This window comes from Emys orbicularis, chromosome 13 (genome assembly GCF_028017835.1).
Source record: "Emys orbicularis isolate rEmyOrb1 chromosome 13, rEmyOrb1.hap1, whole genome shotgun sequence".
Lineage (NCBI taxonomy): Eukaryota > Metazoa > Chordata > Testudines > Emydidae > Emys > Emys orbicularis.
Window position 1 is genome coordinate 9561366 of NC_088695.1, and position 11370 is coordinate 9572735.

Genomic DNA, 11370 nt, shown 5'->3' on the forward strand with positions numbered 1-11370 from the left:
GCAGCAGGCCGCAGCCCCCCTGTCCCGCTGGGGTCCCGCAGGGGAACAAACGGGGCTGGGCTGCCAATGCCTCTGCCCCGGGGCCGCCGCGGGATTGCAGCACCAGCTCGGTAGCCAGCCCAGATGCAACTAGCCAGGGGCTGGGCGCAGCATGCACCCTGCTGGGTCCCTGCAACAGGACTGGGCTCAGGGGGTTTGGGCCCAGGCACCAGAGCCGCAGCCGCCGAGCGCCATGACTGCTTCCTCCCCCCGCGGCAGTGGGAGCTGCAGCAGCGGCTGCTCCCGAGTCCAGCTGCCCAGGTGGGGAGAATGAACAGCCACCGCCTGGCCCCGCGGGCTGCCCCCCTACTCTCCCTCCAGGTACCGCCCGAGTCCTGCCTGCTCGGGGCCAGGCTGGACTCACACTCACCCCGGCCCCGCGCTCCCCCTGCGTCTCCTGGGCCTCCCTCCAGTGCTTGCGGAGGGAGGAGGAATGGTGGGAGGGAGCTTTTTGGGGGTTTTTTTTGCTCTGCCGCCATTTCCCCCCCCCTCCTGGGGGCGGAGTTGGGGCAGGGCCGGGGGCGGGGAAGGGGCGGAGTTGGGGCGGGGCCAGGGCCCCGTGGAGTGTCCTCTTTTCACAGGATTGAAATATGGTAACCCTAGTGTACATGTACCCCAGCTGGGAATCACACCTCCCAGGTGCTGTGTAGATGTACCCTCAACTGAACCAAGCCATTCTTAATGTAAGCAGGGTCTGAATGAGCTCTCCCCTGACACCTACTGACGAGCTGGGGAACAGCACTTTAGGAGCTGACCTTGTTTGCACGGGCACACCCGCCCTGCCTTGGTGCTCAGCATGATGGGGCTGCTTTGCCCAAATGATCACTTTTGGCTGGTGTTGGATCACAAGTCCCCTTTGTTACTGGGGGCAGGGGCACTAAAGGGTTGTTATCCTTGTTGTGTGAATCGGGGCAGCAGAACTGTGCTTGGCATACCTGATTGAGGGACTCACCCTCACCTAAAGGGCTGAAGACCAGTGGAGTTGAGACAGAGTGGCGCTAGCTCGCTGTTTCAGACTGGTAGCTCTGTTAGTTGGTATCAGCAAAAACAATGAGGAGTCCTTGTGGTACCTTAGAGACTAACAAATTTATTTGGGCATAAGCTTTCATGGGCTAAAACCCACTTCATAAGATGCATTGAGTGGAAAATAGAGTAGGAAAAAAATATATACACAGTACATGAAAAGATGTGTTGCTGTACCAAAATCACTTTTGCAGTGGTAATCAGGGTGGCCCATTTTAACTGGTTGACAAGAAGGTGTGAGTAACAGTAGGGGGAAATTAGTTTTTAGTTTTTGTAGTGACTCATCCACTCCCAGGCTTTATTCAGGCCTAATCTGATGGTGTCCAGTTCACAAATTAACTCCATTTTTTTCAGTTTCTCGTTGGAGTCTGTTTTGGAAGTTTTTTTGTTGAAGAATTGTCACTACAAAACTCCCCGCTCAGGGACACAATCTGAGCGGGGATCCGGGTCCCAGCCAAAGCCAGGGTCGGATTCTCTCCCCAAGGGCGGAGCCCGGTGGGAAACTGAAGATCGGGGTCTCGTCAACAGCATCGATAAATGTCACCTGCCCCCAGTCACAGTCCAGACAAACCCGGATCCTGGTGGGAACCTGGCGCCTGGGCAGGCGGGTCACGGCAGAGGTGAGAGCCTCAAATCGACTCCCCCACCGCTGCACAGCCCAGATTCCCCCCTCAGGGCTACGGCTGATCCGTCCCTTCCTCCCCACAGACTCTCTGGCCACCCCCAAAGCCCAGTGTCTCCCAGCCCCCACTTGCACCTCCCAGCAACGTCTCCCCGAGGTGAATCCCTTATAGCCCAGCACACAGGCCCAAGAATCAAATCTCTCAGGATTGTTGGGCAGATCCTGCCGTGTGTCTCCCCATCTCACACTTTTCCGATCCTCAGACAGAACGAGTTGGGGATGAGCCGAGTCTGGATCCAGAGTCACGTTCACTGGTGAGAGAGAATCAGAGCGTTAGGGGCAGAGCTCAGCCCTGGGGGAGGCTGGGGCCATTTCTCACACTCCCCAGCAGCCCTGTTCTGGCTGGGACAGGCCTAGAGAGAAGGGAGGAGCAGTCAGCGTCACAGGAAGAGAATCTCCCCAGTCCAGGAAGCAGTGAGCAGCTGTAATGGGAGAGCCCAGCCCTGCCCACAGGAAAGGCAGGATGTTGGAGAAGAGTGATGGGGGAGACCCCCTATACTGGAGTGAAGCAAAGGGATGTGTTAGCCCTCAGGGCAGAGAGCTCTGTTCAGGTGTTGCTCAGTGAGAATGTTTCTGTTCATCAGCGTGGGCATGAACTCAGCACTAAGGTTGGTGTCAGGAGTGTTTGTGTGATGTCAGTCTGGGATCTCCCAGGAGTTCTGGAACCTTGGTAGAAGTTGCTGGGGGGGAGGGGGCACGAGGTCTCGCCACCTGTGGCCATACCCCCTCCATGGCCCTGCCCCACTCCCCCTCTTCCCGCTAAGGCCCCGCCCCCAGGCCAGGCTGAGAACCTTGGCTGCTGTGGAGAGCTTCTGATCCTCCACCTGTCCTTGGTGGGTTTCTGGGGGATCTGAGAACAGCCCCCAGCCCAGGTCCCCACTCCCCGGGGTGCACCACCCAGGGCAGGTGGAGGGTCCAGGGCTCCTCAGTGTAATCCAGACTCTATGGGTGGCAGCCTAGCTCTGGATTCAGGTCAGGGGGCAGAAGAGGAGCAGGGGTGGGGCCACTGGGAGGGTCTGGCACTGGGAAGAAGCTGGTGCCGAGGGCAGGGGCTGTGCCTCATGGGGAGGAGCTGATCAGCTGCCCTGCCTGAAGCACAACCATTGTCTGTGACACTCCACATGTGCCCAAGGCTTGCAGTTTAAGCAGGCCTCAGTGGACTTTAGCACCATGGCCCCTGGTCTTCCCTGTTCCAGTGCGCCTGGATCTCGTTACTGCTAAATGTGCTATTTTTAGGGCTGTGTGTCATGGTCACTGTCAGTTTGGTTGGTAACTTTAGCTACAATCCCATGAAGATGTTTTCACTGAAATTTTCTCATCATTTAAAGACAATCTCCACCTGCAAACTCACCTTGTCTGAATGGCCCTAGGGATTTCCTGCTTTTTCTCTCCAGTTCAGATGGCAGAGCGTCTGCAGGGGGAAAGGAGAAGAGAGGTGAGATTTAAGGCTTTCATATTATAACAGCATCCCCAGTCTGAACTCCTAGACCTGTGATTTAATTATGACAGAGAAACAGACAGAGACACACTCGGGTATTTAGTATAAAAAGGTCTGAAACCGTCTCTTTCCTCTCTCATTCAGGCATCTCCCAGTAATGGAACCAACATGATCATCCATTAAGCCTCACAACCATCCCAGGACAGACAATCTGTAAGAGAGATTTACTTTTCCCCTCATCATCCCCCCTTCGGACTCCAGTTGGTTTGTCTCATTCACTTGCTGCCTTTTGTCGTAACCTAGACCCAGAGCCTGCAAAGACTTTGGCATAAAAGTAACTTTACCCACTTGGGTCCCTTTGACACTAACGGGATGTTCAGAGTTTGTGAAATCCTGGCTGCAATTGTGAGCTGTTGGGTCTGTTTACTCAGCGTCTCTACAGAGAGCAGCACGACGGGGCCTGGTCCTCCATAGGCAGAAACAGGAATAATAATAAAATCATTTTATCCATGTGGAAATTGAGGCGAGGGAAGGTTGGCTTCATGGGCCAGATTCACCCCGTACCGGCTAAAGGAGAGAGGGGAGGGGCCATTTGTGACTCTGCTGTTCAGTGGCTGCAGGGGCTGGTGCCGACCTTGGCACAGGCTGAGGAAGTTCTGAAGCCAGCCAGAGTTACATCCCGATGACAATGGCCCCCGTGTGCCTTGCCCAGTGTGCAGAGTGTCAGAGGCCCAGCTTTACACTGCCCACGTCCCTCTGTGCCTCGCCCACCCCCTCCCTCTTCCACCCGCCCTCACCCCCCACACCCCATTCCCAGCCCTCTCGGGAACACGCCTTGTGCCTGCAGCTGCTGGGGAGGAGACACCAGAGGCTCCTGTGCTGGAGGGATCCCTCACCGTGGGGGAGGGGCTTTCTCCTTCCCTACAGCCCATTTGGCCCAGACTAGCTGCCCTACGGGACCAGAGGACAGTGATGGGCTGAGTCCAGTTCTAACAAACGGCCTTTAATTTAGGTTCTAGATTTTGGGCGCCGACCTTTAGGTACCTGAGGCCTGGTTCTTAGAGGGGTTTGGGCACCTGCAGCTCCACTGACTGCACCTGCAGCTGTGGAGGCTGCATGGCTCTGGAGCACCTGCCCTGCAGCTCTCGAGTTGGGACTGAAACTCAGGTGCCCCAAATTAGGCTGTTTTGTGCCTGAATGCTGTGACCTTTGGTAAGTCATGAATTAATGGGAGACATGCTGATACCTGGGCCCTGCTACATCTGCTCCGTTTCTCTGCTTTCCACTAGTTATTATGTTCAGTATTAAGAATTGGTACAAGGGTTATTTCTTATGCAGCAGTTTGGACAGACCGAGATTGTGCGTTTATACTGACTGAATCGCTTTGGCCTGGTGAGCAGTTTGCTTGGCATAAGGGAAATGTTGCCTTATGTGACCTTGTTATTAAGTGATGTGTTCATAAGTTCCTGTGTGGGACAAAGATGTTTTGATCATACCATGTGTTTAAAGACAACAGACACCCAAAATGTACTGCCAAGGACCAGTTAGCAAAGTCCACAACCCCTATGCAGAGAAAAGAGAACAGTGACATGAAAATAGCTTGGACAGGAAAAGTCCCGCCAATTAAAAAGTTAATGTACGTGCAGTGTATGAGTTATAAGAAGTACTTAATATTTATAACCCTCAAAGGTGATTGGAAAAGAAGTAAGAAATATATAATCGGGATGTGCATAACATGTCACAAGTTGTAAGAGGTAATCGGCGCATCATAGGAGAAATCCCCCGTGACCCGCCGATGCCCCAGGAGAAGGTAACTGGGCAGTATTTCTTTCGGTATGTCTGTCATTTCCTACTCACTCTAATAGTAATTGTAATGGGAAGGCAGGTAAAATAAAGGTTTGAATTAATCAACCTGAGTGACTTGAACCCCAAGTGTGTGGCATTTTCACCCAACAATGAAAGAGAAGCATAATCTAATTTTGAACCAATTGGCCAGAGCCATTCTCCTCCCCCAGTCTCAGAGGCACATCCCAACTTCCCTGTCTAGATCCCTTCTCAGTACCTTTGATCTTCCTCAGAGTATTCACTAGAACAACAGTTTTCTGTGAGAAATCACTGAGTCTCACTTTCAATTTAGGAGAAATCTTCAGTGGCTGCTGGAACTTCCTCCTCTCATTCCTACAGCTGGAGAGAAAAAAATTCACATGGATAGATTTCATTTAGTGACGCATTATAAGTTGTTGGTAGTGAGTCACTGTTCTCAGGGGCCTAGAGTTAGAATTCCTCTACTTCTGCAGCCTTAATGCAGGCAGAACACAAGCCATGGCTGTGCAACCTTCCTCCCAAAGGACCAGCCCTGGGGATAAAAGGGAAGTGAGTCTCCATGCTCTGAGGGACAGGAGGTTCCCAGGTGAAGTGCTGTAGAAATCGACCCACTAGGAACTAGACTGAGACACCAACTCCCCCCTCTCCAGCTTATTCCACACAGGTCTCCAAACAGTCCTCAGGTGGGCAAAATTCTTGATCACTGCTGGCCTGGGCTGAATGCTAACTAGGGCCCCAGCAGAGAAAGGCCCATATTCCATCCCCACAATCCTGAGGCAGCCAGTCCACCAGGGATGTGACATCGCTAGAATATAATGTAGGTCAGTCTTTCCCACTCAATGGGTAATTCCAGAGTCTTTGATAAAATGGTGAGAATCTCAGGGTTAAATGGATCAGAGAGATTTGTATCCAAAATGTGACCTTCCGCAAACATTTTGCTGTAGTACCCTGGGGAGATGTAGTGATAACTGCACTTCCAAGGTCTTTCCCAGCATTGTGAAGTGTGAGGGGGAGTGAGAGAGACACACATACCTGCACAAGGTGCTTCTGATGTCCTAGAGGAGAGAGAGAGGGAAAGAATTTCAGTCCCACCTGACACACACTTAATTTTGCGAGGAAGGGATTTTGAAATATGAGGAAGAGAGGCCCTGCCCTGACCACATTGCCATATATTCATTGAGGTAATGGGGCTTTTGTCCCTCTTATTATTTATGTGTCTGTGACTCTGCAATGACCAATAATCATTCACATTTCAGGAAGGCACACACCAAGTTACCTGTGACCTCTGACTGATAGACTCTCATACCCATGTTTTAGGAGCTGTCTTGTCGCTGTCATGGGATTTGGAGTATTCCTAACTCAGTCTCACCTGCAGGAATTCACTCGCTGGCTTCTGATACTTCCCCTCCAGCTCGCTGATCAACTCACTGAGATAGGAAATCTCCTCAGAGAGTTTGGTGATTTTTTCATTCTGTATCTTCACAAACACCTTGTCCAATTTTTCCAGCTGGGCCAGCAGGAGTCGCTCTTGTTCCTCCAGGAACTGCCACAGTTGCTGAAATTCAGACACAATTTTCTGCCTCTCCTTTTCTATCTGTTTCTGTAAAGCAACAGGGAAAGTGCTGGTCAGGGACATGGCGGCAGCCGGGGGTCCTTCCATGGAGTGCTGAGTGTGCAGGAGGGAGAACTTCTTTGCAAACCCTAAAATTTCTGATACTTGACTCTCCCCTGTGGTCATTTGGGAGAAGTTTCTCTCACACCTTTTTCATTTCTCAATAGTGTGTCTGAAAAGGGAAGTTTCCATATCTGATGTGCTTAGGACATTGTGTTATCAATGGCCTCTGGGAATGGAGACTCAGAGCAGCAGGAGGCAGGACTCAGCATTACACTGAGAGACGTTCCAGGGGGAAAAGAGAATCAAATAATTCAACAATGCAAGAAATGTGGCAGACACAGTGAAAGCCACAAGGGCCAGAAATTAACTCATTCACTGACATGAGAGCTTAGATTTTGCCCATGAACCTAACACAGAAAATCCATGATCATGGAGAAACATGACAAGCCCACGTTCACCAAGGCTAATCAGGAATCTGCATCCAAACAGACCACCCCCACTGCAAGTCTCTGCAGATTACTAACAACAGGCACCTACCAGATACTCCTGGCATGTCGCCTCTCCAGTCTCTTTAAATCCCAGCAGCTTTTCTCTGTCTTCCGTCAGAGTCTTCAAATGGGCCTGGATTTTTCCCTGTAGACACAGAGATGATTTGGGAGGTTTTATTTGGAGGGCTGAGAGGGGTGTGTAAGGGGATATTTTTTCCACCCAAACCCAAGATGACTGTTGGTCCTAATCGGCTGATGACACCAGGGCCACCAAAGAAATGAAACCTGACAATGAAGACTGGGAGTGTGTGATATTCAGGCTTTTTACGAAATCAGGTTCAGTCTTTTTAGGAATTAGAGACAGACCAATTATCCAAGCTTGATTGGTCTTTATTAATTAATTACTAGTAAAGCACAGAACAGGAAACGGGGGTCACATGATGGTGAATCAATTAACATGGTTTTCAGAAGATTAACAAAGTGATACAAACCCCAGAAAGCACCAAGGCTCGAAAGATGGGCTGGGATTCTCCAAGCTAACCAACTCCCAATTGAATTTCAGCCTTGACGCTCTGGGGATTGCACTGGTTGGACAGACCTGGGCTGAGCATGAAGGCCAAACCCCATTAGATAGGTTGATTTTTGGTAAGAAGAGTTCGAGTTTGCCGTAGTGCTGTCCTGAATGCTTTTAGTAGAAATGCCTTCTGGGTAGCTACCCCTAGAATCCCACTCCCTAGTAAAGGTCACAGAAGCAGTGGATTCTGGGAGATTTGAAAATGCTGCATTGTGGGACTGATGGAACCACTTTGGCTGGTCCTTGCCCACGTACACAATAAAGCAGATGAATGACTCCGCTCAGCACTGCCCAAAGGTTAGTTCTGCTGCAATCAAGTCTAATCCTAGTGGTATTTGGAATGAGCCTGCACTCTCTGGAGCCCTTTTGTGTGTGGACTCAAAGTGCTTGGGGGTCCTCACAGCATTTAACCAAGTGATCCCCTCTAGTGCAGGCCGGCATCTGAGTTTAACCCCTCATGGAGCAACACAGGAATTCAGAATCCCAGTGAGAAACCTCCTCTCCCTGCTGGGCTTCCCTGGGACCTTTATTGAGGCATCTTTACCTCCTAACGGCTGCACTTCATCACTGCTCGGTGCAGCCATGCTAGGGTCAGGGCCGGCTTTAGGAAGTGCGGGGCCCAATTCGAACATTTTCGGCGGGGCCCCAGCAGGGATGACTAAAAAAAAAAAATGTAAAAAAAACCCTTTCATTTCTTAGCAACCGGTTCCCTATAAAAAGTTCTGATTTAAGGGATGTGCCACAGTATGTATATTTTGTACCAGTAGGGTTACCATACATCCGTATTTTCCTCCCGGACGGCGATTTAAGAACCAAAAAGCCTGACATGTCCGGAAAAATACGGATGTATGTTAACCCTACCTAAAGTTCTTTTTTAAAAAGATGGGCCTGAACTAGAAATGAGCTCTGTTTCACATGTGTGGGTCCCTGCCACGCCCTGGGGGTGTGCTAAGGTGACCAGATGTCCCGTTTTTATAGGGACAGTCCCGATTTTTGGGTCTTTTGCTTATATAGAATCCTATTACCCCCCCACCCCCATCCCGATTTTTCACACTTGTTGTCTGGTCACCCTAGGGTGTGCACATGTGTGGGTCCCACCTGCTCCCTGCCCCCCTCATTGAAGCAGGTGTGCAGGGTTACTGCCCTGGGAACTGCAGGGCACCAGTGGACATGGGGCTGGCTGGAGGCAGGGCAGGGGCTGACTGGAGGTAGGGTCTGGCTGCAGGCAGGGCAAAGGGTGCGGGGCTGGCTGGAGATGGGCTGGCTGTGGGCAGGGCAGGGGGTGCGGGGCTGGAGACAGGGCAGGGTGAGCAGCTGGCTGGAGACGGGCTGGCTTGCAGGCAGGGGGTGTAGGGCTGGCTGCAGACAGGGGCTGGTGCAGGCAGGCCAGGGGGGTGCGGGGCTGGTGTGGGCAGGGGGTGCGGGTACAGGGGGTACAGCCCACCCTGTACGGTGAGTGCCCCCTTCTCCTCCCTCCCCCACTGGGGTAGCAGCAGCAGCCCGGGGCTCGGGGGCTATTTAAAGGGCCCAGGGCTCCCCTGCTTCTACTGCCCAGGCCCTTTAAATAGCCGTGGGAGCCCTGGGGAAGCGGCGGGGCTCCGGGGGCTATTTAAAGGACCGGGGCGGCAGAGGCAGCTGGAGCCCCCTCGCTACCCCAGGGCACTGGGGGCTATTTAAAGGGCCTGAGGCTTCCCTGCTTCTACCGCCCCGGCCCTTTAAATAGCCGCGGGAGCCCTGGGGAAGCGGTGGGGCTCCGGCGGCTATTTAAAGGGCCGGGGTGGTAGAGGCAGCGGGAGCCCTGGACTTTTTAAATAGCCCCGAGAGCCCCGCAGCCCCACCCCAGGGCTCCAGCAGTGGGGCTCTGGTGGCAATTTAAAGGGCCTGGGGCTCCAGCCCCTGCTGGTAGCCCCAGGCCCTTTAAATTGCCCCCTGGGGAAGCCGGGCCGCCCGGGTACAGCACACCGTCTCTTGCCGGTACGCCGTACTGGGGCTTGGGCGCGGGGCCCTCTTAGGGGCAGGGCCCGATTCAGAGGAATTGGTTGAATTGGCCTAAAGCCGGCCCTGGCTAGGGTGACAGCATGGCCTAGAGGCTTGGGCACTAGACTGGGCCTTGGGATACCTCAGTTGTATTCCCAACTCTGCCACTGACCTGCTGTGTGACCTTGAACAAGTCACTGCCCTCTCTGCACCTGAGGCCTGGTCTACACTACCCGCCTGAATCGGCGGGTAGAAATCGACCTCTCGGGGATCGATTTATCGCGTCCCGTCAGGACGCGACAATCGATCCCCGAATCGACGCTCTTACTCCACCAGCGAAGGTGGGAGTAAGCGCCGTCGACGGGAAGCCGCGGAGGTCGATTTTGCCGCCGTCCTCACAGCGGGGTAAGTCGGCTGCGATACGTCAAATTCAGCTACGCTATTCGCATAGCTGAATTTGCGTATCTTAAATCGACCCCCCCCTGTAGTGTAGATGTAGCCTCAGTTTCTCTTCACACCATTTGTCTGTCTTATCTACTTAGTCTGCAACCTGCTCAGGGGAGAGATTGTCCCTCAGTATGTTTTGGGCATGGCACAGATCTCATTTCAGGGGTGAAGGGGCTGCTGTGATCCAAATAAAAACAACATTTATAAACTCAATGATAGAACTGAATAATAACAACAGCTTGTAACTTCCCCTTCTTCAGTCTGAAAACAGCCCTCTCACCTAGACCGGCCTGCAGCTGTTGTGATTTAAGCCTCACAGCTTCTGTTCCACAAAAAGTTCCCTTATTTTGCATGTGGAAACTGGGTTTGACAAGGATTCAGCTTTTCACATAAAAGTTTCCCACATCAGGTATCTTTAAAGTTTTTTTTTTTTTTTGCCTTTCTTGCCACTCTGCAAAATCATTTATATTTTAATAGCATCTCCCATACAGTGAAGGCTTTGCAGAGCTGCCTGATGCAGATACACTTGTGACAGACAACTTGTAGTGAAATTAACCTGTAATTAAAATCCAAAGTTATTGCCCATTAAACTTGCCAGCAATTCCCTACCTTGTACTCCTGGGCAGCCTCCTCTATGGGAACCACCTTGTGAGCTTTGTGAGCCCGGGATCTGTTGCAAACCAGACAGATGGGGGTTTGGTCCTTTTCACAGAACAGTTTCAGAGCCTCCTGGTGTCTCTCACACACCCCGTCCTCTCCTGCTCCCTTTGCTGCCTGTAAACTCAGCCCTTTGGCGATTTCTACCATGTTTGCCAGCTGCCTGTTGGGCCTGAGGTTTCTCTGTTGCACAGTTTCTCTGCACTGAGGGCAGGAGGTGGCTGTATCGGATCCTTCCCAGCACTGGGTGATGCAGGCTTGGCAGAAATTGTGCCCACACTCTATAATCACTGGGTCCTTAAAATACTCCAGACAGATGGGGCATGTAGCTTCCTCCTGGGGACTTTCCACAGGGTTTTCTGCAGCCATGGCTCCCTCTGTACAGAGGAACAAGGTAAGTTTCTATTTCCTGAGCTCAGAAATATGCCCCGCCTGCAGCAGCAGCAATTGGGTGTTTTCTTTCCTGGAACTGACTCAGGCTGTTTGAGGAGCTGGAGCCAGGTCACTGGTAACATTCAGGCTATGGTGAGAAATGTCCCCATAAGGCTCCGATCCTGCAATCAGCCCCCTGGGCTGGGCTGGGCTGGGGGGGGGGGGGGGGAGGGC

At 52.3% G+C, this 11370-nt stretch overlaps 1 protein-coding gene across 1 annotated transcript; it reads right to left on the reverse strand.

Annotated features, from left to right (window-relative positions):
- Positions 1-1108: 1108 nt before the first annotated feature.
- LOC135887973 (zinc finger protein RFP-like) lies at positions 1109-11134 on the reverse strand. Its single transcript, XM_065415781.1, has 7 exons — positions 10717-11134; positions 7159-7254; positions 6376-6606; positions 6039-6061; positions 5245-5360; positions 3096-3155; positions 1109-1995 (listed from the first exon to the last, which is right to left on the reverse strand). Exons 1-7 carry the CDS (start codon positions 11131-11133, stop codon positions 1481-1483), a joined length of 1458 nt encoding a protein of 485 aa, XP_065271853.1. The 5' UTR covers position 11134; the 3' UTR covers positions 1109-1480.
- Between the last annotated feature and the right edge of the window lie 236 nt (positions 11135-11370).